The sequence below is a fragment of the Bidens hawaiensis genome, unplaced genomic scaffold (genome assembly GCF_021521415.1).
Source record: "Bidens hawaiensis isolate Kalapana, Puna unplaced genomic scaffold, B.hawaiensis_p1.1 tig00002553_1, whole genome shotgun sequence".
Taxonomy (NCBI): Eukaryota; Viridiplantae; Streptophyta; class Magnoliopsida; order Asterales; family Asteraceae; genus Bidens; species Bidens hawaiensis.
Genome location: NW_027491139.1, coordinates 1006439 through 1033999, shown reverse-complemented (window position 1 = coordinate 1033999; position 27561 = coordinate 1006439). Strand labels below are relative to the sequence as shown.

Sequence of the window (27561 nt, the reverse complement as noted above, 5' to 3'; positions counted from 1 at the left end):
TTTTTGCAACACTTACTATAGATAAACATAGCATATTTTTAGGAAAAAGTATGCTTTCATATTTACAAATACTAATGGCTTGAAAATAAAGTAGTTCATAAATTATATAATTCCATTGTTTTAGGCTGTTAAATATTTATAATTATTTTCCACAATATCTTTGTAATTCATTAAAACTTTGGTAATTGTTGTGTGGCTCTCAATTGGCTCATATTCAACACCCCATCCTTGTCTTATTATATCACATATCATCATTTGATCCGAGCCACAAAAGCATTCAACATCCCCTCCTTGTCTTGTTATATCTTATTGCATCATCAATTGTGATGTTTTTTGGAGCTAGAACCATGTCTTTATGACACCTGCAACCCATTTTTCTCTCTTGACATGCCCTACACCACTTGCTTAATCTAGCACGTAATAATTAGACTATTCCTATTGACAATCTCATAATAAGATTGATGTGTCCAAAGTTAAAAAAGAAATTGAAAAAAGAAAATAATGCAATCTAGATTGGCAATCTAGCTTGGTGGAGCAAACCTAGATTGCAATCCAAACTAACCCCCGATAACTTAATTATTTAATTAACTTTTAATATTCTAATTAAAAAAAATAATTAAATACACGATATTTCTAAAAAAAATTATGAACATTCCGATATAAATTTTATTAAAAACAGACTTCGTTAAAAAAACATTTTTAAAGTTGGGATGGGTTGTGAATGTGTATAAAGATTGGGATGAGTTAAATTATGTAGATTGGAGAGAAAGAAATTAATTTTATAATGTAAGATTGAGATTGTGAGATTGCCAATGGAAGTAGTCTTATAACCTTGGCACAATATCTTCTACCTCCAACTCACTCTTCTTTCTAAGGACGCCTAAAAACATCCCACTCTTTATTTATTCTATCATCACAATTTCAATATGTAACATAAAACTTCTCATATTTTTTAAAGATAGTGTATAATGTTTATCTTAGTGATTAGGAATGAGTTATAATGTTCAACACTGTGATCATTTATAGAAGAATGACTCTGGTTATCAAGTGATTAAACAACCATAAAGAACCCTTTAGCACCATATGGTTTTATTGTAAGGTTCTCACCTTAGCGATTTTAACATCAATCCCTCTCCAATACCCTATTCATCTCTACATACCCAAACATATGTGTTCTGATTTTAAACTTGCTGTAGACAGCAGCTCTAAACAACTAACCAATTCTGCCTTTTATGTGTTTGAATGCGGTTTTCTAATCCACCTCTATAACCATTGTTGCCTCGTTGTTACCAAATAACAACAGTTTTTCACCAATACATCCTTATGTTATTTCTAAAACAAACAACGAAGGAATTAAGAGTTATAAAGGTATATCACATACTCAATTGTTAAGCCAAAATTGATTTTTGTCTCTCATTCACATGTGAACCCCCGTAACCTATCCATCGTCACTTGGGTGTCCAAGGAGTCATCCTATTCAGTTTACCTATGCTTCTCCACGTGCCGTTAATTACTTTTTTTTACTAGAACCGAACCACGGTTGTGAATGTTCATATGAACCGCCGTGATCATTTTTACCCAATTATTCGATCTTCCAGTTTCGTACTTCTGCCACCACTTAGCGAGTAGAGCCACATTTGCAGCATTTTAGAGTACCAACCCATGGCCCTCTCTAGATTTTATTTACACCTAGCTCACTTACGAAACTTAGATGACACTCATAAAAAAATCTAATGAATTATGAGTTCGATACATATTCTATTGATCGGGTTTATTATTCATGTTTTGGATTGTTTGGGTTGGGTCATTTAGGTTATCGTGTAATCGTATTCATCCAATCTGTTAACTCAGGTTTGGACATAGTTGCTAATAATTTATTTTTCCCGATTCAGGTACTAAACTTTCGCTTCGAAAGATTCCAACCCTCATACCATTTGAAAAGTTAACCTGTATTCCTAAATTCTCGATAACATGCCAAAATTTGAACCAATGTAATCGTGTTTCGGCTCAATCAGTTCAAGTTATTCATGTTTTTTTTTATTTCTACATTTAAAAAAGACCTAACTAATACTCAACCTTAATAACAATCGGTTTTCAGGTAACGAGCGGGCCATGTTAATGGTACATGGGCCGAAAGTAAAAAAGTAAAGAAAAAAAATCAAATAAAACGGGCGAAAGTGTAGGTATATATATAATGAAGGGTCGTGGCGCTATTTGATTCACCTCTTTTAATTCGTACAAAACCCTCGCAAAACAAAAGCTAGGGTTTTTGAAGATCGATCAATTAATTAATCAATCAATCAATCGCATCTACTGTCACCATGGCCGCCGTCGTTCCTCCTGCAGATGGTACTAACTTCCGTTTAATTATACCTTCATTAACTATTTTAGCCGCCGGAATTTGTTGCATAATTCAAGTCTTATATGTTATTATTTAGCACCTAGGTTTTACTTTTGTATATTAATTGTTTTGTTAGGGTTTAACCGTATAACTTTAGTTGATTAGGTTAGGTTAAGTTTTTTTTTCAGTTAATAGTATTGTTTATTAATTTATGAAGCTGCTGATTTGCTGAAGTTATCACTGGATTCTCGAACGAAAGCCTTCGAGCCGAATAAAAAGGTTAATTCTTTGTTACTAAATACATGCTTTTTTATGAGTTTAATTGAGAGTAAAAAAAGTTTAATAACATGGCTGATTGTTAATGGTTGGGTTTGTAGTCTTTTGCAAACATTGGAAACAGTCAGGTGCAACCTACCAGTTACGTGGATTCGTCAATGGCTTATTATCCCAATGGTTATGGTTATCCTTCATCCACTTATTATTATGGAGGTAATCCGCATTATAATAGCTAATAGTCTAAGTTACTTTCAGTTTTTAATTTTATGTTGTTGCGTATCTGTTTTTTAGGTTATGATGGTGTTACCAGTGATTGGAGTAATTATTCTAGTTATGTGAATCTGAGTGGAGTTGATTTGGCTCATGTAAGAACTTTTGATATTTGTTTTCATTGTGAATTTGTACAGTTGTAATTTTGTTTTGTCGCGTGACTATATTTGTGGTTAGCTACAGGGTGGTTATGGTTACGGTTACGGTTACGGTTATGCACCGTATGGATCGTATTCTCCTGCCGGTTCATCTGTGCAAACCGTTGGTCATGATGGTCCGATTTATGGCGCCCAAACATGCCACTACACTAGTCCTTATTTCCAACAGACGGCTCCGACTGGTGGTCAGTACTCTGCTACCGCCAGCTATTCTAGGGGTGATATCACAACGCACGCAGCTGCAGGTCAATCACCTTTGACTGGCAGCACATTCGCGAGACCATCATCATATCAAAACTTAAGTTTCAATACCAATGGTTCATATGGAAGGAGTTCACAAGTTGCTATGAATACAACATCCGGATATCTGAACCAAATATATTCAAACAAGTCATATGGTCAACAAAGAAACACTTATCAGTCTGGTTATGGTTATGGATCCAAAGCCTATGATTTACAGAGTAACGTCTCTGGTTGGTTGACTGTTGATAACAAGTTTAAACTTAGAAGTCAAGCCAATAGTTTCTTCGGTTACACCAATGAAAACAGTGTTGGTTTAAATGAGCTGAATCGTGGTCCTAGGGCTATAGCCACTAAAAACCAAAAGCCAGTTACACCAATTACCGTTGCTGATAAGGGACAAAGTACAACTGAAAACGTGCCAAAAGAAGTTAAAAGGTTCAACATCGCACCTGACAGAGAGCAATATAACAAGGCAGAGTTTCCTGAAACTTATGCAGATGCTAAGTTTTTTATAATCAAATCTTATAGTGAAGATGACATTCATAAGAGCATTAAATACAATGTTTGGTCCAGCACACAAAATGGGAACAAGAAACTTGATGCTGCATATCAAGAAGCCCAAAAGAAACCTGAATCATGCCCTGTTTTTCTTTTTTTCTCGGTATGTTTCTGCTACCATTAAATTATATTAAACACTTATTTATCTTTATCAATATCAAGTTTTGATTTTTACAACTTATTGTAGGTTAATACAAGTGGACAGTTTGTTGGTGTGGCTGAAATGGTGGGACCAGTTGACTTTAACAAAAACTTAGATTACTGGCAACAAGATAAATGGGTTGGTTGTTTTCCTGTTAAGTGGCATATTGTTAAAGATATACACAACAGTTTGTTGAGGCACATTGTTCTTGAATACAATGAAAACAAACCTGTTACCAATAGCAGGGACACCCAAGAGGTATTCCTTTATATTTCACATCCCAATTACTTGACATGTTTAATTTATCTTGCTTTTAGGTCGATTAACATTATGTTTATAACTTTATGTTCAGGTGAAGTTAGAGCATGGATTGCAGATGATTAAGATTTTCAAAGAGCATTCTGGCAAGCAATGTGTATTAGATGACTTTCAGTTTTATGAGGACCGACAAAAGAAAATTCTGGAAATTAAGGCAAATCAGCAACGGTTTCAGAAACATGTAAGTTATACATTATACTAATGTTTAATGTTTTGACAGTTTGGGCTATTGTAGTACTGGTTTTTTATAGTTTTTTGTGATTTTTTAGGCATGGGAAGGAAAAGCTGCGCTTGATGAGAAGTTTAAAGAAGGTGTTAAAGTGGAGGTTGTGAATGATTTGTCGCGTTTGGTCAATGAGGTCAAACTTGCAGATAGTGTGGAAGATGCTGCGGCTAAACCTGCAGAGAAGTGAGTTGACCATGCCGCCTTTTGTCAAATGGGGGAGAACAGGAAGAAAAAGATGTTACAGTTAGTATTTTAGGGAAAATGTAAATTGGTGATGGTTTCCATGTTCTTTTGTGATGGGCCTTTCTATGGTTATCTTATCTTGTTAAGTTATTGATGATTAGGTTTCTTTATTTTGAATATCCAACTTTTTTTCCTTTTTCATTTTTCGGTTTTTAGTTTCTTTTCAGTTCTTGTTTGTCTTGTTGGCTTTACTGTCTTCTAATACTAGATCATGTTGAGTACCGGCAAATATGATGTTCGATATAACGCTCAAGTCCGTGTATTGTTCATGATTTTAAACATTGGAAACGGGGTATAAGCTCTGTCTAATCGAATACTATGCACTCGTCATAAAAGGGAGTTATTTGGAGCTAAGCTACTGGTTCACAAAAACAAAATAATATACCGTATTTTTATTAAAGTTTTATATCTTTATAGGTTGGTGAAAAAAAATATTCTTTAGATTATAAGATTATTATATAAAATTTGAAGAGATGCATGGTAAATTGCAGCAGTACACTTATTTGGTAAAAAAGCCACTCCACAATATCCATATTTGTAATCTGCAAAGCAGTTGCCTTTAATGCACGTTGCTGGTTAGCCCAGCTGGTTAGAACATTGGTTATGGGTTGGCAGGTCGCGGGTTCGAGTCTCTGCCACCCCGTTGTATATCTATTTGATGCCCTGCTTGGGTGCGCGCATATAATGTGTATATGTGTGAACCCTCAGGTGGGCTAAAGTGAAATTGCACTAATTTTGACGTTATTTTACCAATCTCGTGAAAATAACGTTAAAAGTGGCGGAAGGTTAATCAGGCATCATGTGGTAGCGTTGATAACCGAAAGACAAGGGTACATGCACCAATCGGCCGGTGTCCCAATGGTTGAGTGTTATGTGCCTTATGTCCAAGGCTTGATGCAAAACTACCATCGAGCTGGGGGTCTCACCGGAAGCAGCCTCTCTATTCCTACGGGGTAGAGGTAAGGCTGTCTACATCTTACCCTCCTCAGACCCTACCATAGCTTTGCTATTGGTGGGATATACTGAGTACGATGATGATGATGATGATGATGATGAAAGCAGTTGCCTTTAACCAAAAGCAATGAATATAATACTTTGAGTTGTGTAGCCGAGTCAGTTTTCTAAAGACTAAAGTAATCTGGTTTCTGACCTTTTCACTAAAGTAAAATCTTATTTGATTTACTTGTTTAAGGCAAATTGCCTTAGGCTAGTTGGTTTGTGTATAAAAGGCAATGACTAAAGTTAAAACACTTTAAAGTTGAATACATGTTTAGCTTGTAATGGAAGCTTTCTGATGCAATAAAGATTGCTATTTTGGACCGCACTTATAATAGCCAATTATAAGGTGGCAGAAGTTACTCAAAAGCTTTATCTTTCAAGAAAAACATGCAGAAAGTTGGCTTGAAAGCTAAAAATAAACCCAACATAATCTAATCAGAAATTCAAAATCACTTTTTAAATTCAAAAGCCTACAAAGGTAAACAAATTCTAACGTACGGAAGCCAATGTGTTTATTAGTTGGGTACACTATAGTACGGGTGTTTTTCGGATTTCTCTGGTTGAATTCTTCGCGCTTCAAAATTTTAATTTTAGACCCGAAACCCAGCCCAAGTCTCTCAAGGTTTCCTCGGGTTTGGGTTATTTGGGTTCGGGTTTCGGGTATCTAAGAAAACCAAAGGAAAATAAAAAAGTAAAGAAAAGCTACAACACGAAAACTAAATAAACATATTCTTCTCTACCCGTTAGGTAAATAATCAAATTATAAATAAACAAAATCTGGTAAAGCAACGTTTTATTCTATTACGGTTGTTACTAGAAAAGATATGCAAACAATAAATAGTCGATCAACTAGGTGGAATGAAAACAAGTGGATTGTGTAAGGTGCTGTTTGTTTTTCCTCAAAAGCACTTCTGCATCTCTTTTGTATGCACTGAGAAGAGGACGCGCAGACGTTGGGCTCTGCAGTGTGTTTGTTTTTCCGAAGACGTTTCATTAAAAAACGTCTGCGCGTCCTCTACTCCTAGAAGCATTGTTCAAACCACTTCCCACCTCTTCTCCTCTTTTTCTTATTTTTTCATCAGGTTCCTTCTCCTCTCAAACCCTAGCTCCACCCTCCACTCCTCCACCTAGAGGTGCACAAAAAACCTGAACTCGGAACCGGACCCGAAAAAAACCCAGAACCGGTTTTTCTAAAACCCGGGTTTTTAATACCCGAACCCGACCCTACCCGTAGGGTACGGATAGGGTATGACTTTCATTGTTGAAACCCGAACCCGTACCCGATAATACCCGAAACCCGGTTCTAGGTATACCCGAAACCCGGTTTAAACTATACCCAAAACCCGGTTCTAGTTATACCCGAAACCCGGGTTTTTTGCATACCCGAACAAGATTTTTTGCATGCTAGGATATTAGTGTTTGTGCATATGTTTTTGTGTGGCTGTCCACAGATCTATAGTCGTTCTCCAATAGATCTTTTTTGGAGTACGTATATGATATAAATACTTGTTTAGAGCAACACCTTTTGATATACCAAACAACAACTGAAAACACATAAAATATATGTTTTTTTGTATCATTGTTTAGTTGTTTATGTATGTTTGAATGAACTTTGAAGTTTGTATGCAAAAAATGGAGTTAGGATAAAAAAATGAAGCAAACCCGTTAATAGAAGAAAACTGTATAAAATGAGTTTTTTTTAATACCCGGAAAATAGGGTATTCAAAACCCATAAAACGGGTTTTTTTCAATACCCGAAAATAGGGTCTTCAAATACCCGGGTATTGAAGACCCGGTTCAATACCCTACCCGAACCCGATACACAGGGTATGGTTTTTCAAGCCAATACCCGACCCGAACCCGACCCGATTATTGTTAATACCCGATTTTTCAATACCCGATCATACCTGAACCCGGTTCCATACCCGAACCCGGTTTTTCATAATACCCGATTTGTGCACCTCTACCTCCACCCGCCTCCTCCACCCTCCACCGCCAACCACCCTCCACCGCCGCCGCATCTCTCTCTCTCCACCACAGATCCACGGCTTCTTTCTCTCTCCACCACATGTTTGCTCCTCCTGTCACCCCCTCTCCCCACCTCTGACGCCGCCCTTCGCCACCGCCCTCCACCCACCTCCGGCGTCGCCCTCCACCCCCACTCTCTTCCCGTCACCCCTCTCCGCACCTCCGGCGCCACCCTCTCCACTCCCACCTCCGGCCCCTGCATTCCAGCCCCATATTATTATTATTATTATTAAGAATTATATTTATATAATAAAAATAACATTTTGATGAGTTACCATGCATTTTGATGATTACCATTAGTTTGTTCAGTTCGGTTTGTTTAAAAACACTTTGTTTTATTTTATCAATCTGCAGACGTTAAAAACAAACAGTCTACTTCTTGCAGACTGCAGATGTTTGGTCCACCTCTTTTGCTACGCATGCCTGCAGATGTGGTCCGCAGACTGCAGACATTTTACCTCTTAAAAAACAAACAGCTAAGTGTTTCATACACGGTGTACATAATTAATAATAATATCATGTTTATAAACAAAGAAATTATTCGGGTTGACTTTAAACCTAGAAATCAGACCCAAAAACCAACCCGAATTAGTTCGGTTTGGGTTGGCCTTTTCTGAAGTTCTGGTTTTCTCGGGTTGATTTTCGGATAAAAGTGACAACCCTACACTGTACTAACTGTAGCCGCAGGGCTGCGGGGTCCTACATAGCATAAAAACGTCATGTGTCATTCCTGCTCTATTCGAGGTGTCGGTGTTGTGCTAATCTTATTGTTATTTTAACGTGATTAACTAAATGAATTATAATAACCAATCAACACACCATCTCGTTGTACAAGCATACGATCGGGTTAACATCTAATTTTTTTAACCAGTTTCCTCGCCACGCAGTTAACTAACAACCCCCCAACATTTTACCACCTCAGTTTTCAATAACTAGTTATATGACCAAAATACATATAAAATTTAGGGAGACGTTTAATGCGGGTACAAAACTTCAAGTCGAATGTAATATTTGAAATCTATTCTGCAAACCGGACAAATTAGATCAACTAAACAAGATACAATAAGCAACCCAACCCGCCATGCAATTCCAACTTTTCACACAAACCAGATTTTGACAAGGCAGGATCATACTGCTTCCTACACATAGATTGAACAGAAAAAAAGAACAAAAACTAACATAGAATAAAAAAACATAATACTGAAGGGCACAAGGAACGATTTTTAAGAACGAAAAAGAAAAAACCTAACGACGAAACAAAACAAAAGATTCCACAAGACCTAAAAAGAAAACAACCCAAACCCTGTTAGAAGCTGAAGAACTATAAAAAGAGATCAGACCCACCAACACAACCTTCTCCAATCTGGATCCTCCTCCTATTATACATGTCAGACCACCAGTTCACTGTCCTAAACCTTCACTTGTATACACTCCGAGGACGGATCCTGTTCAGGCAGTGCATCTCAAAGGGCTGTAACTGAGGATCGTTAAACTCGAAGGGCCTTCTTTGAGACACTGCCATGCACATGGCTGAACTTAGCAACCATTTGCTACAATCTTGTCATCTGCAGGTTTCACATCTCCGTTTATAACAACTTCTTGGGAAGTTTCGGTTGACGTTGGTGGTGTAAGTGCAACCTCCACTTTGATTCCCTCCTTGGGTTTTCCTTCCCAAACCTAAATTATATTAAAATGATTATAGATTAATAATCTGAAAATTAAAAATCATATAAATGCAAAACATTGAATCTTTGGACATACCTGTTTCTGAAACTGCTGTTGTTTCGCCTTCTTTTCTTGAATTCTCTTTTGTCGATCCTCATAGAATTCAAAATCGTCTAGGATGCACTGCCTGCTCGAATGCTCTTTGAATATCTTGAGCACCTGCAATCCCTGTTCCAACTTCACCTGAAAAAAGAAGAATTTATTAACATCGGAAGACAGTATTAAAAACAAACATTCTTTTAACCAAAAATAGTAAAATACCTCCTGAGTATCCCTGCTATTGGTAACAGGCTTATTCTCATTGTTTTCAAGAGTAATATGTTTCAACAAGCTGTTCGGGAGATCTTTAACAATATGCCACTTCACAGGAAAACAACCAATCCATTTATCCTGTTGCCAGTACTCTAAGCTTTTGTTAAAGTCTACTGGACCGACCATCTCAGCAACACCAACAAATTGTCCACTTGTATTAACCTACAATGATTTTTAAAAATCAAAACTTCATATAAGAAATAAAAAACAAACAAATAACAGTAAGGCATGTGTAAAACATACCGAAAAGAAAAGAAAAACAGGACATGGTCCAGGCTTCTGTTGGGCTTCCTGATACGCAGCATCAAGCTTCTTGTTACCATTTTGTGTACTGGCCCAAACGTTATACTTAATGCTTTTATGAACATCATCTTCACTGTATGATTTGATTATGAAGAATTTAGCATCTTCGCAAGTATCCGGAAAATCAGGAAGGTTGTATTGCTCACGGCTTGGAGTTGAGCTCACTTTATCCTTTGCCTCAGGCTCCTTCTCAACACCTTCAGTAGGTGTAAGATTTAGCGGAGTTAGATTTTGACCCTTTACAGCTAAAGTGATTGGGGTCAAAACCTTTTGGTTCTTTACAGATCGAGCTCGCGGTCCACGGTTCAGCTCGTTAAGACCATCACCGTTTTCATTGTTGTAACCGAAAAACCCATTGCCTCTACCTCTTGGTTTATACTTGTCTGTTACCAACCAACCACGTCCATTAGTTTGGGTATCATAACCGCTTGATCCATACCCGTAACCAGATCGATAGTTAGTACCATACTGGCTGTATAACTTGTTAGGATACATACGATTCAAATACCCACTTGTAGTATTTACACCTGACATCGGTCTTGGACTCTGCAACCCCTATATCAAGCATAAAGTTTAGAATACCAAAGCTAAGAATTTTAAAATTGTTAAAAAGTATGTGATTAAGATGAATACAAGCATACCATAACATGAGAATGAGGACGAAGATTTTGATTCCTTGATGCAATGCTACTCGCATTGTTAACAGAAGCAATGTTGGAATTGTTTCTTGCTTGTCCATCAGAATACAATGTTGTGTCTAACCACGGAATAGGAGAGTGGAGCCCATCAAAACCATATCTTGGATCTTGATAACCATTTTGCGCACCTCTTCCATAAGAACCAAATGCATTAAAATTTGTATTCTGGTATGGAGTTGGCCTTATTGGTGCTGGAGCAGTGGTTCCCTTGACACCATTAACAACACTGTTTGCATTTCCATTAGCAGTGTCAACAGTCAAAGATGGCTGTTCTGCAGCTGCAGATGGAGCATTCTCACCTTTGGAAGGTATTGCAGCCGATGAGTAGGGCGCGCTAGTCGGAGTCAACGGTTGGAAATAGGGGCTCGGGTATTGGTACTGTTGAGCATCATAAAGTTGACCATCATGACCAACTGTTGGAACAGGTGAAGCAGCAGGTGAATACGGACCATATGGTGCATACCCATAACCGTACATATCGCCATAAACTCCCTGTAAGAAAATCACAGCCAGTTATTATCATTTTTAAACCACATGCAACTTACTAAGTACAAGACTACTTATACCAACAAATCTTACATGAGACAAATTGACTCCCTCAGGATTCACATATCTTGAGTAGTCACTCCAATCATTGGTAGCCCCATCGTATCCTAAACAACGATCAGCAATATATTAACACTAACTACCATGATAAAAAGACGAAATATAAAACACGATCTGATTCTACACATAAATACGCATCAAAGTACCTCCATAGTAATAAGCAGTAGACGGGTAGTTGGGAAAATAAGCCACTGCCGGATCCATAAAATCGGGAATCAAAGGGGTGACAGACCTATCTATTGGTTGGTTTTGAACATTCCCGGTGCCAGTGGTATCATCAGAAGGCTACATAGTAAACACATAATTAGCATAAAAGTAGACTAAAATCACTTAACCATATTAACTACTATTTAAACTTTGATAAAAACTATAGTAAAGCATATACAGTTACTTAAATCCTAAGTCTCACCTTCTTGGCAGGCTCGGGGATTTCCAATGTCTTTGATTGAGTTTCCAATGATAGTTTATTGAGCAAATCGGCAGCTTCTGTAGCAGATAAAGTCAAGAAAAGTCCATTTCTTTCAAATTTAAATTAATCAAAATAACAAACCTAACAAAATAACACAGATCATATTGTTAAACCCTATAAATGACTAAAAAATTTAAAAAAAAAATCAATTAAAAAAATATATAAAACAAGATCAAGATCTAAGTCAGCCTCATCAATCTCTAATTCCCACCTTATAAACCCTAACTCATGAAATTAAATAATAATTGCAAAAACAGTTATCAGCTACTAAAGATCTTACACTCCTAAACATTTCAAACTTAATTCATCAGTCTAAGTAACCAAAACAACACACAAATCAATCAAAACATATAAATCAATCAAAAACCCTAAGATCTCAAATCAATAACCACAAACAACATCTTCAACACTTCAATTTCATCATCACAGATCACACAGTACTCAGATCCAATCCAATTCAATCAAACACGATCCAAAATCCACATACACAACCAATTCAAATCAATAGTAAACAAAAGGATACGATCTGCAGGAGGAACAACGGCGGCCATGACAGGAGCTTAACAAACTGATAGATCTTCAAAAACAGTAAAGAAATAATAAGTTTTTGAAATAAGATATGAGAGAGAAAATGATATTAACGACGAAACGAAAGGAGATTCAGCCGCCACGAGTGAGGGTTTTGAAAGAGGAGATTTTGATTATTGCAACTGTGATTCAAATAGCACCACGCGAGTGGATAATATTATTTTACGAGTTTGGTCCTTTGAAAGTTATAAATGTGACGGGTTTGGCCCTTGGAGTTGGGTGCCAGCGGTGTAGGTGTGTGGATGTACAGTCGGTTTGCCACGTGGTGGATGGTGAGTGGTGTGGTGTCGTCACTCGTGGTAAGATCGTGGAGTGTGATTGGTCTGTGAGTTGGAATTTGGTTTTTTCTTTTGGTTTAATATTATGTTTTTGGGAAGGCGGGTTTGGTCCTTTTAAAAGTGTTGTTTATATTTTTGTGGATAAAAGTTTTGTAACACTTTTTTATGGATATTTAATTATTTTTTATGGATATTTAATCTTTTTTTCAGTAAATTGAAACATAAGATAAACAGTAAAACAAGTTTGTTAAAAACAAGCAAGTTTCATAGTGGCAATTTAATTCAAATTTGAAAAATAATGTTAACACTAGTCAAAGTAGTCAAGACTTGTGTATTTTTTTTCCTTTTTATTTCGAACTGGTAACGAAACACCACCAAGCTACCTCCACAATTAGGTAATCAAGAAAGAGAAAAGACAGTTACATGAAAACAAAATTACAACAATTCGACCAACCTATCGATACACTTAGACCTATTCTTGAACCAAAGAAAGCCAAAAGATTTTATGTCTCCGATAATGCCTTCCACTTTAGCCCTGATACCTCTAAACACCTTATCGTTTCTCGTTTTCTAATACTCCAACAAACAATAACGATATCCCATGAAGCGTGTCTTTCTCTACATCTCCAAGCTTGATGGATTTATAAAGCTCTAAGAGGTCTCTAACCCAAAACCATAAATGGGGGGGGGGGGGGGACACTTCACGCCAACGACTTGTATAGTTGTATATGTTTTCTTTGTCCAACTTAAATTTTGTTATAACCATTAAAAAAATACACAAGATTGGAATATGTAATGAAAGTTGAATGATTTATAAAGAATAATATGAACATTGTAACTTTAATAGAACGGCTGAGAAACATTGTTACCGTTTTGTGAATTCACTATTTTATCTCTTTACCATTATAACTATGAAAATATGAAATATCGTGTGTTTCGATCACTCACACATGATTTTTAAAAATGCACATGATAACGTTTTTTTATGAGAAGCATGTCAATTGTATCAAGTTATCGAAAACTAAAAGCCATGTCTCGTTCACCGATTTTGGTCTTCTTCTTTGATATAGCAAAATCACGAAATTTGTAAATGGAAGATCACTAAAGAAAAGTGGGTTATGGGGTTTTTAAAAGGTTGTTTGTAAATGCCTAAATGGGTTCCAAGTATTGAAATAATTTTTAAAAACAAAAGGTATCGAAAGCTCGAATGCCGGTTCACACTTTATAGGTTATCCACTTCTTTTGACGTTTTTTAATTGAGACTGATTATTCATAGTTTTCACAATAAATAGCTTAGTTCTTAAGCATTCTTGAAAGCTAAGTTTTGACCTTCCACATGAAGGATAAAATTCAAAACAATTTGGGCAATTATTCAAACTTGATTTTGTGTAATCGTCACAAAATGGCTAGACTATTAGATATTAGATAATCATATATATACATATACAAAATACAACTATATGTTAGGCAATGATATTTTGTGATAATCATGCTCACAATATATTCTCTGACAAAGACTTATACAAACTTGTAGCGTTGGAATTCAATACCGTAAAATATGTTAGAAGAAACCCTCTTTGGGAATAATCTTCTAACCTTGCAATTTTATAAGGGTTTGGTTATTTATACATCCTTTGTATATTCAAACACTCACCATACGAGTAGTAAGACCTATACGACTCGTATGATGGATGTACGACAACATGGAAAATGGTGACGGCACACACATAAAGGGTGAGCGAATATAACATCATTTTTATAAAGATTCAATCAGAATAATGACTTGTTTTATAAAAATGTTAAAAATTTTAACTTTAAAACTTATAAATATTTTTGAGTTTATAAAATATAAAAAGTTTATGATATGCGTTTTAAACTATTTTTTAACAGGTCGATTCCATTTTATAATAATAATGCTTTGTAAGTCCGTGGTAGTGGATCATCCGATATTTAGCTTGCCTTATACATAATGTAACATACTAGTAAATAATTAATGGGTTGAGTCCGGGTTGAACTCAAGATTGATCCATGATCTGGGCTTGAGATTTAAAATTTAGCTCGAAACAAGTGGAGTTCATGCTCTACTAAGTTGAACAGACATAGCTCAAGTTTAGACGCGCTTTACCCCTAATTAAAAATCATAAGAATTTATCAAGCTTTAATTTATCAAATCTTATGTGGCATTTGTTAATGTTGTGTTTTTTTGGTTCCGTTAGATTAATTTTTCTCCGAGTTCGTCTTTATCGAACTTGTTAATTATGCTTAAACTATTCAACTAGTTTTTGTTCACGCGTGCCATGGGTGATCTACATTGGATCACACATCACCTTGGAATCTTAGATCTCTTGACTCAAGCTCGTGGGTTGCCAATAATCAATCCCCGCATCAACCATGAGTCTTCTCTTTTTATTGCAAATTAGTAATTTTAATGACTTGGACGTTCGACAAACATCTCGGCCCCTCCATAGACCATTGCTTCAGTTTACACATGTGACCATTTTGGGCATGAATCAGAATAAAGTTATAGTTGATGGTCTATGGTCGACATGTGTGATTAACCATCATTATTCTCTTTGTAGTTTTATTAGTATACAAGTCATTTTTAGACGACTTTATCACCTCGTCGATACATGACAAAGAGATCATGAATATATGATAATTTTTTTTCGTGCATGTATAATTGAATTTGGCACAAATAAGTTTAAGATTTATCTTCTTTAATATGAGTCTTAATTTCCAACATCTTGTACGAAGGTTTAAAAATGTGATAATTCAAATTATCTGTAACAACCATATATCGTTAACTTTATCTTATATGTGTTTTTTTTCTAATAGCGTTTGGAACCACTCTTTATTTATATTTTCTTATATTATTTTTCCGCCTGATAATAGCTTCACATTTTTAATACTAAAACATGAATCATGAACTTATATTCAGTTATAGAAATTAGCAACACCTTATTAATAAAATAATATCGGATGGTGACATTTTCTTAATGGTTAACAACATCACCAAGGACAAAAGTAGGCCGCACGATTATTCTAATTTCTAAGTGTAAACATAATTGAAGAATATATGTTAAAAATATAAGAATGAAGGAGGGTTGTAAAGTAGCTTAGCTCAAGCTCGCCTATTCAGTTTAAAAGCCTCTGTTTGGATGGTGACATTTTCAAATAGCCTTTTAAGTTTTATAGCGGTACGTAACTTTTTTTAAACGACGAATGTTACCTTTACCCCTATTTAGTGGGTGTTTTGAATTCTTTATTTTACTTTCTTATAACTTTTTATTAAGTTAATAAGTTATAAAAGTGTAACTTATAAAACTTTGCTTCTCACAAAATAAACAATCCCAAACACATTATTACTTCTCAAAAAGTTTATAAGTTATAAGTTATTGAAAATAAGCAATCCCAAACACACTTTTACTTCTAAATTACTTTTTGTTTAGGCTTGCACCTCTATCATGTAGCCTTGGTTCTAGTGAAATTACTAAACAAGATAATGTTCTTAAAAAACAAGGTGGGTGATCTGGAGGCCCATAAACTAGAAGTTTACAAAGCACTAAGCCCACAAAGCACAACACGTATAAAGCTCTAGGCCTCACAAAAAGCCCAAGGTTTAACGTCCATAAATGATAAAACCCAACGCACAAGGCTTAACTCTTAAGTGTAGGGCTGTTCATAAAGCTCGAGGCTTGAAGCTCAAGCTCGTGGCTTGCTCGATAAAAGCTCGAATAAAACTAGCTAAAAAAACTTGATTTGAAACATCCTGAGCTGAGTTAGCTTCATTTTTGTAACTGAGCCAAAATCGACCTAGGCTCGGCTCGATCATGGCTCAGCTCGTTGGCTCGATCTTAATCTCATATAACTTCAAAATCGAGCAAGATCCATAGTTGAGTTGCCTTGTTTAATTTCGAGCTCGAAACCACCCTGGTTCGACTTGGGCTCGACTCGTGAACAGCCCTATGCTTAAGGCCTAAAGCAATTAAGCAAAACAGCTTGTTCATGAACTTGCAGTTTCACTAGAAGCTACAATGTGTTTACAAAAAAAGGCTAAGGCCTAACGCGGTAACGCCTCAGGCAAAGCACCTAGGATCTAATGACTCGCACCTAAGGCCTAACACCCCGTTCATTCACTTACTCATCTCGCTAGAAGCCACAATGTGTTTACCAAAAAAAGCATGCATATATAATTCATTTAAGATATTTAGGTTAAACTAGTTACAACATCACCAATTCAAATTGGGAAAACCAAATTTGAAATTCGGTTCAATCGCTACCCCGTTCAAATTTGGTTCGCTTGAATATCGAGTTTTTGACTTTGATTCAAAAAAGAACCACTCATGAACTAATAAAGATTGAAATCACCACTTGCGGACTAGTGGTAGAACTAGAAGGATTGGGTTTTTCCAGTGAAGACCCAAATTCGACCCCCATTTGTGGCACTTTTGGTGGATTATTGTAATGAATGAATTGAGATAAGCCTTGTGAGGTTGTCAGTTTATATGTTATCGCCACTAGGTGTTTGATCAAATGCCTAAGAGACTAATTTTGTATGTGATGAATGATAATTAAATGGTGAAATGTTGCAGTGCAGTATTTGGAACTGAGATGTGGCCAGCAGCTGAATTTGGTAGAACCATGTACACTATTCGTCAACGAATCGGCCCCTTGCTTATGCAAATGCAAAAAAGACATGGTTTGTTCACAATTCACTCTTATTGTGTAAAGATGGAAGATACGGTTGAGCTAACAGAAAAGGAGATTATTAGGGTCGAGAGGAATTCTGGAATAGTTAGCGGTTAACTGAGGGAAATCCAAGTAAGTTTCAATGCCCAAAGTTGCAGTGAAGCATGTGTGGTTTAACGTTGTTTGTGTGTGATTAATGTTTTTTATTCAGATGCAAAATTACTTGAGGAAGAAGGAACAAAAGGAAACTCGAGACGGAAGCTTCGTAAAGGCCTGCAGCTATACAAGTAAATTACCATTTTACCCTTTGGGTAAAATGAGTTGTTTTTCAAGTTTCTTGATGATGATTAATCTTGATAACTTGTTTAGGAGTGGAAAGTATGAAGAGGCGTTGGAAAAGTTTGAGTCTGTTTTGGGGTCAAAACCGGAGCTTAATGAAGCTTCAGTAGCAAGTTACAATGTTGCATGCTGCTATTCTAAGCTTAATCAGGTATTTGTGTTTGACCAATAGAAAATAATTACCTGTTTGGCCCGAAACTTGTAATCACTTTGCTGCCTCTACTGTTAGTCTTTCGTTTTTCAAATTAAATGCACAACGTTATAGCTCGGATATGCTCACCTTTAACATGAAAATGACAGATGCAAGCCGGACTTTCTGCTCTAAAAGATGCTTTGCAAGCAGATTATGAAGATTTTAAGGTAATTAAAAACAAATCATTTTTTCTTTTTGGCTTTTCACATATATTATTCCATAACTACATGTGTTAACAAGCTTTAACAATTACTACTAACATTGCAGCGCATACGTACGGACCCTGATCTAGAGAATTTAAGGAAATCCGAGGAGTTTGAATGAGAGCTTCGCAACGAGTCAGAATGCACAAGGTAGGTGAATAAGTATTAACCTTCATATATGTAACGATTATGCTAAGAACCAACGTTAATCACCGACTTCATTAAAATACGTATTGTAAAGAAGAATACTGATTTATGATATTAAGTTATTAACCTATATAAGCTAATAAAAAGCTAAACTTGAACATTATCTTTGAAATTTGGTTCACACCATTGACTTGTAGAAGTCTACCAGAAGTCAAATTCAAACCAATAACACAAACAGAATCTCCGGGTATTTTCCTTAATCATTTTCAAAGGTGGACTTTTAATTGGTATGCATGTTTGTTTCATTGTTATCAAAGCTGGATCAAGTTGTGATTTTTGATGTGAGCAATAACACAGGCTGGCATGTAAGACTCTGGTGGACAACTGAACACGATGAACACATTCATTTATTCTGCAAACAGTGGATCACAGTCAAGGATTTCATGAGAGGAATTTGGGTCGGTTTTGGTTGGGCTATTTTCATAAATCTTGATCAAATTTGTTCAAATTTTAACGAAAATATGTAGTAACATATCAAATTTAGTCTTTATTTGTACTATCGCCTTTTGTTCCTGTTCGTGCATAAATTTCTACTTTACTCAAAAGGTAAAGTCAAAAAAATCAAGAAACAGTTAAAATCTCAGCCAGAATTCAAAAAACAACCAACTTTACTGGAATAGTCATCAGTGGACTAAGAACCAAATGTCGGTTTCCGAGTTTCTATGTTTAGAAAGACACTGACTTTTAAATCTTAATAAATAGGTTGATTATTATACAACGGGTCACTCCTATTAGACTTTCTAACTTAGAACGGGTCCAGTTGATAGTTTTTAAAACCACCCGTTTGACCCGACTTTCAGTTACTACAGAGTTCTTTATTTCCCAGCCTACCTGTAAACTTAGAATACGAAAAAAGAAAAATGGAAAAAATAAAGAAAGCCAGCATATAAAAAGCAACAAACTTTATCAGAATTTTCATTACAAGACTAAAAACCGAACCCGTGCTTCCCAGTTTCTAGCTAACTTTAGCAAGAAATCAGCTTTTGTGTTCTTTTCTTAGAACGGTTCCAGTTGATAGTTTTTAAAACCACCCGTTTGACCCGACTTTCAGTTACTACAGAGTTCTTTATTTCCCAGCCTACCTGTAAACTTAGAATACGAAAAAAGAAAAATGGAAAAAATAAAGAAAGCCAGCATATAAAAAGCAACAAACTTTATCAGAATTTTCATTACAAGACTAAAAACCGAACCCGTGCTTCCCAGTTTCTAGCTAACTTTAGCAAGAAATCAGCTTTTGTGTTCTTTCTCACATAACTTCCCGTTTCGCTCAAACGAGTAATTCAAATAATCAAATTCGGTTAAAATCCCAAATTAGAATGCATAAAGCAACAAACTTTACTGGAATTTTCATTATGGGACTAAGAACCTAATATAGGTTTCCTAATATCTATATTTAGCAAGAAACCGGCTTTTGTTTCTCTTTATGCACTAAATCCCATTTCACACCAAAGGTTAATTCAGAAAATCAAGAAACCATTAAAATCATATATCAGAACACAGAAAGCAACAAACTTAACTAATATTTTCATTATGGGATCAAGAACCGAACGTGGCAGCAGAAAAGAGTTTGCGAAGCTCATTGATAACATAAATTCTTACATAATAATAACATGAGAGAGCCAGCTTAAAGATATTACAAAACAAAATCTAAAATGTAGCTCGGATATTTGCAGGACACTCGATCTTTATATCAAATTTAATGAAGAAATGGAGGGATGAACTTACAGCCGATCTTTTCTTATTCTATAAACATGGAGATTTTTAAGGAAACGTCACAGAATCGAGCAAAAGCAAGCACCGTTCTCGTCTTCATTGTCTGTATCCCCTGTTTCACTGTCATAAAACATGCAAAATAATTCAAGAATCAATCTCATAGCAATGAACCAGAAAATCGTCAAAAAATATTTAACTTTTGATGATCAGAAACTGATATTGTTCCCCTTGAATAAAAGCAATAACTTTTTATAAATGTTAACTTTTTTTTAAATCAAGTTAGACAAATGGAACCACTTATAAAATCCTGGTTGCTACTTAGTGATTATTTTTATCTAATTTCTTCGCTATTTTCTCATACTTCAAGTTAATTGTAATCATTTATGTTCATTTGCCCCCACTTAATTTTAAAAAGTTTATTTATATAACCATTTTTTACATAGAATCAAAGCATCTGATGAAAGTTGAGTGACTTTCGAGAAACAAAAACTTTGAGTGACTTTAGTGGAACACTTGAAAAATTTTAACTACTAAAAGATGATAAAACTTAATCAAACTTCCTTATTACCAATTCGACAACCGCCATAAAAAGATTATTCAACTTATATTTGATCTTTAACAAGAATCACTGATTAGTCTTGATTCTATCTTTTCTCAAATTCATCCTACATTTATACTACAAAATCCCAAGATCTTTAATCATTAATGATCAGAAACCGAAAATCCCCATGAACAAAAGCAAAACTAATCAAATTTTCACAAGCACTTGTTATCACATCACAAATAGAAAATATTAAACTAACCTGGATTCAAACTCTTTAATATCAACAAGTTCTTTACCAAAATTATCCATCCATTGCACTTTCTTTCGGTCACTCGGCGATCCGGATTCCAAATTGCCCTTGACCTTCATACAACTCCTAAGAACATGATTTTGATCATTAATCACAATCTCTAATTCTTGCTTTCCAACTCCATCTTCTGCAATCTCTTTCTCCCTGACTTCAACAACTTCTTGAACATGATTTTGATCAGATCGATCGGTCTCGGTATCGGTTACAACCGGCTGATGAGGGGCATGAGGGGAACTTTCCAATTTCAAAGTGCCAGAATTGTAAAGATGAGAAGCAGTTGATGGCTTGCAGAAACATATGAATGAAGAACAGTGGATCTTGCAGAACAAAACCCTCATGAAAATACTCTTCATTAACTAACTAATCATCTGAATTACTCAAGATTTCAACTTTTCACTCACCCATTCATCAAGATTTCAACTTTACTACCAAAAAACCCCAAATTTGATCTTGAAACCCTAAATCAGAATTGGGGGTTTTCAGTTCTTGAAATCAAGAAACTTTAGAACCCTAAAAAAGTTTTTTTTTTTTTTTTCAATTCTTGAAATCAAGTGACAAGATCATCAAAAGGTGAAATCTTGGGAGAATTTAAAGCAAATCAAGATGACACAAGATTCTTTGCAAATGAAATCAAGTTTCTTGTTCTTGAAAGTTAGCTTTTGATGCAAAGAATATAATATAAAAATAAAGACTTTGTTCTGAGAACATCAATTTATTATCCACAAATCAATGTTTTTTGAGTGTAAAACAAGACAGTTTTTTGTCATCTTTAATATTATCATCTATCAAAGAAGAGAGAGGACATAAAGAAAGAAAGTGAATCATTCATCATGAATCTTGATTTACCATTCTACCCTCACTCACTCTACCAAGAATATTATGATATGGGCAAAACACAAGAAATCTTTTTTTTTTTTACTCCTAAGTAGATTCTTCCAACACTATCAAGAATCTGATGTTGATAGATATATGAAAATGGTATAACACAAAGTGTTTTAGCCATGACTCAAACCAAACCAATGAACTAATTAGCCTATTAAATATGGTCTATTAATAATTAATCATACCAGACAAATTAAGAGCAAATGAAAAGGAAAGATGATTGGAGTGAGCTGTCAGACAAATTATATAAAAGTAGTCAAAAAAGTTTGGAAAAGGGTGTTCTAATAAAAAGGCATAGTTTGCTATTTTGATAGGCAAAATCCAATTTTTAGCACATTCTATAGACTTTGTAACTACTTTAAGGCATCAAGAATATAGCATTGTGTCATTCTTCAATAGCTAATTGTCATGAGTCATGTTTTATCTTAATCTTTTCCTCATCTTTTTCTTGAAGGAACAATTCTTATTGAAAGGTCATCTTGATAACAACTAAAGGTATGCTCTATTTGGTTTTGATACAGATAAAATCGTATGTAATGAAAATACATCTACATGTTAGTGTTACGTGACTACGTCACAGTATAATTATAAGGTACTTTTTTTTCCGTGTATTAACTTTTCACATATATTTTATTTTGATTATAGTAAGGAAGTTATAAATGTGATGAAAAGAATTGATTTTATTAACTACTACAACAAGCTAAAAAAATATAAGAATTCAAAATTTGTTTATTTATTACATATGGGCCATGCACTTTTTCTCCCTGTGTTAGAGACAAAAGCATGCCATGGTGCATATGATTGTGTTTACATGTTACTACCCATTTTCAATTTTAATTTCGCATGCATGTGTGCCAATCATACTTATATTTACTTTAAGGGAGGCCATATTTAAATATTTAAAAATCATATATTTATAGGAAAATAAATAGTGAATTATGCCACAGTATTTGAACTCTTTATTAGTGAAATACCTAAAAAAATAAGTGTCCATATTATTTAAAGTGTTACATTTGTCTCGATTAATTCCTTTTTGTTTGTTAATATATTCGTCAATCCGAAATATGTTAAAATTACAAAGTGTGTGAGATTTACTATATTCGAAAACATCTAATGATGATTTATGAAATTATGAATATAAAGTGGGTACACGTAACCTTTTCATGTGTATCATAGTTGTAGAAATAGCATTTTCTCTAGCATAAAATATCTAAATAATATAGAAGTGCAAAGAAATATACCTACAAATATTATGTAGAAATAAGCATAAAAAGGTGAATTCCATGATAAGAGTGAAACAATAAAGCATTGGTGAAGAAAGTAAGTTGATACATGATAGACTTTTCAAAACATGGTATGTATCAAAATTGATGTAGTTAGTATGAAATTTCTTGCTAGGGTGAAAACAGGTCTGCTCCGAGAAGGCGAAAAAATTTTTGGGCCAAATGCGAAAAAAAAATTTTGCCCTTAAGTAAAAGAAACATTTTGTTGGATTTAAACAATTTAATTTTAAATGGGCTTATTTGATTATTATTTGAGTTGTGTAAAAAACTTTTGTATAAAATAATCTTAAAATTGTCTTAAATAAGACTAGAACTCACAACCTTTTGGTTAGATGTCATAGCCCTTTACCACTAGACCAAGCTAGTAGTTATATATTGTAGAAATATTGATTATACATATTTTTTTATAAAAATACATATAATTTTTTTTGAAAAAAAAAATTCGGGCCTAGCGGGGTGTCGGGCCTATGGCCGTCGACTACCCTGCCATGCTTCAAAGACGGTCCTGGGTGGAAAGTATATGATCATATTTGATAATGACATAGTTTTAATCATGTGTTATCTTTAACGATAAACGGTAATTAAAATTAAAAACATATGATACTGTGATAATAAACAAGTTTAATGGTAAATGTCATGAATATCACATAATTTGATTTGGGTGAAATTTGTTGAAAGCACTAAACTAGTTGTGTATGAAAAGGCTGGCTGGACCTGAAGTTGTCCATTGGGACTCCTAAAAGTGCAAATGCATGTAAAGTTGTCTATGAATATGATGAGACTTCTGGTGTAAATAGTTTGCCCATTAATATGGTGGGATCCAAGGTTGTCCATGTGTATGATGGAACCAAACTCTACAATTCTATCACAAGGATGCTACTATTTACTAACGGTTTTCCGAACAGAGACTTTCTAAAAAGTCACCCATTATGATATTTTAGTTGTATTGAAGCGCAGTTAGATGTGAAGTTTTTCCTTATCCATTAGTCATTACACAAAACGTGTTGATCGTGTGTGAAGCTAAACAATTTTATCAACCCATTGTTACTTAAAAACATGACATGCCGAGTCTGTCTGGAGTATTATAACATGACTTGCTACTCGTGAGCTCTTAGCATCACAAGCATGGTTTATGATCCAAATATAAAGGACGATGTTGTTGTTTATGATAATGTTGTGAGCTCTTTTACATGTTATATAATATATGATACTTGTTTTTTATTTGTTATCAGGGTCGGTCTAGAGGAGGGGCAAGGTGGGCAACCGTCTAGGCCCCACCTATACCTAAGGGCCTGAAACTTTTTTAAAATAAATGTTTTAAGTATATGTTCAGAGCCCATTTTTTCTACATGTACAAGGCTCTTGGATTTGCAGGAATTTCGATGATGCCCGACATTCGAATAATAGCAATTCGCATTTGAAGAATGACACCAGCAAAAAGAAGTTCCTTGATCCACCACTATGATATATGTCCAAACAATGCCAAACGGGAGGACAGTTAGTGTGATGATTTAGTTTACATTTTTTCTAAAGGCAACGATATATAACACATGACCCTTATGATTGGAGTGGCCGCAAAAAGAAGTGTGCTAATTAGTTCATTAAATATGACTTATCCAATGAAGTTGTCGTTTACAGTTCATTATTTGACCAGTAGCTTGTTAAATATATGAGTTAAATAAGTAGATGACATGTCTTTTTAAAAAAGTTATAAAGAAGTCATAGGTTGTAACATAATTCCAAGATCCACAAGAGAGAATCTTAAGAAAAATTAATGAGAGTTTGTGACTCGTTAATCGAAAGTTGTCAAGCTTAGGGCACCTGAGCTGGTGCGTGAGGGGGAGACCATCACGCGTGATGGCCTCACGCACACCGTCGCCGGTCGGGGAGTGTGCGTGATAGCCATCACACAGTGAGGGGGTGTTAATCGAGGAGGGAGCCGTTGGAGGATGGAGGGAGCCGTTGCGAGTCAAGAGGTAAAACATGGGTGGGTTGTACTTGTCTAAACCTGAGCTCGACTCTTTTAATTTAATAAGCTTTAGCTTGAACTCGAGCTCGGCTTGTTTAACTTAACAGAGTTTCAGTTGTAGGTCGGCTCGCTTTAAGCATTATGTTTAGACTAATGATTGATTTTTCAAACTCAAGTTGCATCTAGAGTTGATTCTTGAAAGTTGAAACATTCTATGCTGTCTATTTACCATATATATTGATTATTATTGGTTCTGACATTTCAAGGACGATGTGATTGGAGTGGTGGTGGCCGCCGGTGGTTAGAATGTGAGCATTGATGATGGTTGTGGCCCAATCCCAACCGTAAACTTCCCTCATTAATATTCTTGTTTAAATTAGTTTCATTCAAATTTTAAGACTTTAAGAAGAAAAAGAAAAACATTGTGAAGAGGTAGGTTCCCGCAAAGCCCAGTTGGACCCACAAGACTCACCTTGAAGAGGTACGTCTATGCAAAGACCAACTGGATCCGCAGGACCCACCATGCTCAGAGAGATGAAGACCTTACACGCAGTAAGCCAGCTGTCCCCGCAGAAAAGCCTCCCTTGGTACAGTACCCTGCCTGTCCCCGCAGCTGTGGGTACAAGCCAAGAAGGAAGGCTACCCGCACTAACAGTAAGGCTACACGTATAAGGCACTAGCTCTTATACTTCAGTAATGTCACCTGAAGAAGGAATGAGCAGGGCGGGAATATTCCCGCCCAAAAGAGCCAGTCCGTACGCTTCTAGAAGATCTTTTGTACTATACCTACCAAGGTATGGACAAATAGACAAGATCTGACAAAAGCAACCCATGAACCAATCACAGGGTGACAGCTCACTGACAATAGTACGAGGAGGAGCACGCTCCAGTACAAAATGTCACTATCAGCCGCTGCCTACCCACCAACTCCCATCATGGCACGAACGTAGCCCATAGTTGGTGGAAAAGGAATATTATATACAGCTGGTCGTACCTGCTTGGAAACCTACCTTCGGCTATAAATACTCCAACACCCTGGAACGGTATCATTATCTTCTCTCTAGCTATATACACTTATATTCAGAGCAACCTAGTCTGATTCTCACGCCGAAGGGTGGTCACAAGGAGGAACCCCCCTCCCCTTCTCAGTGACGAGCTTACGGTGTATGTTTTGCATGTTGAGAAGAATAGTCATCTTTGCCGGACCTAACCCTCGTGGGAAACATCTACTTAACCCTAAGATTATCCTTAATCTGTCGGGGTCACTTAGTGTTTCTTCACATTGTTTATGTATTCTCTTAATGCATGCTTTTGATATTACATTATAATCCTCTACAATTTACAATATGACAGCTTCTACTTTAATTAAACTTAACATTTACACTCTAGCTACATTTTTTCAATGGGTTTTTTTTAATTAAAAACTTTTATTCTTTTCTTTTCTTTTCTTTTCTTTTCTTTTGTGTATAACTTCTAAGATAGAATTTTTTATAAATATTGTGCATAGTGCTTATTTTATCTAAATTTTAATGTAAGTTTCATTTAAAATGGAGTAGCGCGTGATAATATACAAATATCTAAACTTAGACGAACTAGTCATTAAACTTTTTTTGGTTATTAGGGTATGTTTGGGATTGCTTATTTAAGCAAAAAAGGATTTTTTGTTAAAGGAACCTATTAACTTATGATTTTGTTAAAAGAAGTTTAAAAAAAATGTTCGGATTAACTTACGTGTTGGGGGAATTAAAATAACTAAAAAGGACACGCTTTTTTAAAAGGGGTGTAAGACCATGCGTAGTCAAAATCAGGCACACCCGGGCTTTTACGTCATGTGACGCATAGTCAGCTTTTTGGCATTTTGCAAAAAGTGAGTGTAGTGGAAATACCCCAAAACGCATCTCCCCCCCACCTCCCTCTCACAAAACCCTCAAAACTCGTGGCTTCTTAGCGTTTTCTGCGAAATGCTTCTTCAAAACACCAAACCCAAAACTAGGAAGTGTGGGCCGGCGTTTTGGCCTAAAAATATTCAAAACGCCATCAATTACGGATGGTCTAATAGGCTTTGAGGGTTAGAGGTGTGTAATAGGTAAATCAAACTATTAAGTTAATAAGTTACTTATTTCTAACTTTTCAAAACCTCTTTATTTTCTATAAGTTAAAATTCATAAGGTCTTATGATTTGCCAAACACCTTATACACCTTATTAACTTTTCAAAGAGTTTATAAGTTATAAGTTGATGAAAATAAGGAATCCAAACACCCCCTTAATACTCCCTGATAAGCACTTAAGTGATGTAAGACGTGGACCGAGCTAAAGGTCTCCCATTAACAAAGTGGTTCGACAAATACATAGCGCGAGCTCGATAGGTAAGCGTAAATACCCGGTTTTTCTTCAACGTGGCTGAAACATAAGAAACCGTCGCAGATGTCATTGCAAGTTTCAACTTT

At 35.5% G+C, this 27561-nt stretch overlaps 3 protein-coding genes and 1 pseudogene across 4 annotated transcripts; 2 read left to right on the top strand and 2 right to left on the bottom strand.

The window, feature by feature from the left end:
• Positions 1-2150: 2150 nt before the first annotated feature.
• LOC143620333 (YTH domain-containing protein ECT4-like) lies at positions 2151-4885 on the top strand. The gene is made up of 8 exons (XM_077092033.1): positions 2151-2349; positions 2559-2620; positions 2719-2830; positions 2909-2982; positions 3071-3949; positions 4034-4246; positions 4341-4487; positions 4576-4885. The coding sequence occupies exons 1-8, from the start codon at positions 2322-2324 to the stop codon at positions 4717-4719; spliced, it is 1659 nt and encodes a 552-aa protein (XP_076948148.1). The 5' UTR covers positions 2151-2321; the 3' UTR covers positions 4720-4885.
• Positions 4886-8962: 4077 nt separating this feature from the next.
• On the bottom strand, positions 8963-12535 carry LOC143620332 (YTH domain-containing protein ECT4-like). Its single transcript, XM_077092032.1, has 9 exons — positions 12439-12535; positions 11856-11932; positions 11593-11731; positions 11420-11493; positions 10784-11332; positions 10083-10697; positions 9789-10001; positions 9564-9710; positions 8963-9479 (listed from the first exon to the last, which is right to left on the bottom strand). Exons 1-9 carry the CDS (start codon positions 12464-12466, stop codon positions 9339-9341), a joined length of 1983 nt encoding a protein of 660 aa, XP_076948147.1. The 5' UTR covers positions 12467-12535; the 3' UTR covers positions 8963-9338.
• A 4979-nt stretch (positions 12536-17514) lies between these two features.
• Positions 17515-18326, top strand: LOC143620242 (protein MET1, chloroplastic pseudogene; annotated as a pseudogene). The gene is made up of 4 exons (XR_013151310.1): positions 17515-17602; positions 17682-17960; positions 18110-18169; positions 18270-18326. The product of XR_013151310.1 is annotated as a protein MET1, chloroplastic pseudogene (transcript).
• Positions 18327-19475: 1149 nt separating this feature from the next.
• On the bottom strand, positions 19476-21627 carry LOC143620331 (uncharacterized). The gene is made up of 2 exons (XM_077092031.1): positions 20929-21627; positions 19476-20245 (listed from the first exon to the last, which is right to left on the bottom strand). The coding sequence occupies exons 1-2, from the start codon at positions 21330-21332 to the stop codon at positions 20185-20187; spliced, it is 465 nt and encodes a 154-aa protein (XP_076948146.1). The 5' UTR covers positions 21333-21627; the 3' UTR covers positions 19476-20184.
• Between the last annotated feature and the right edge of the window lie 5934 nt (positions 21628-27561).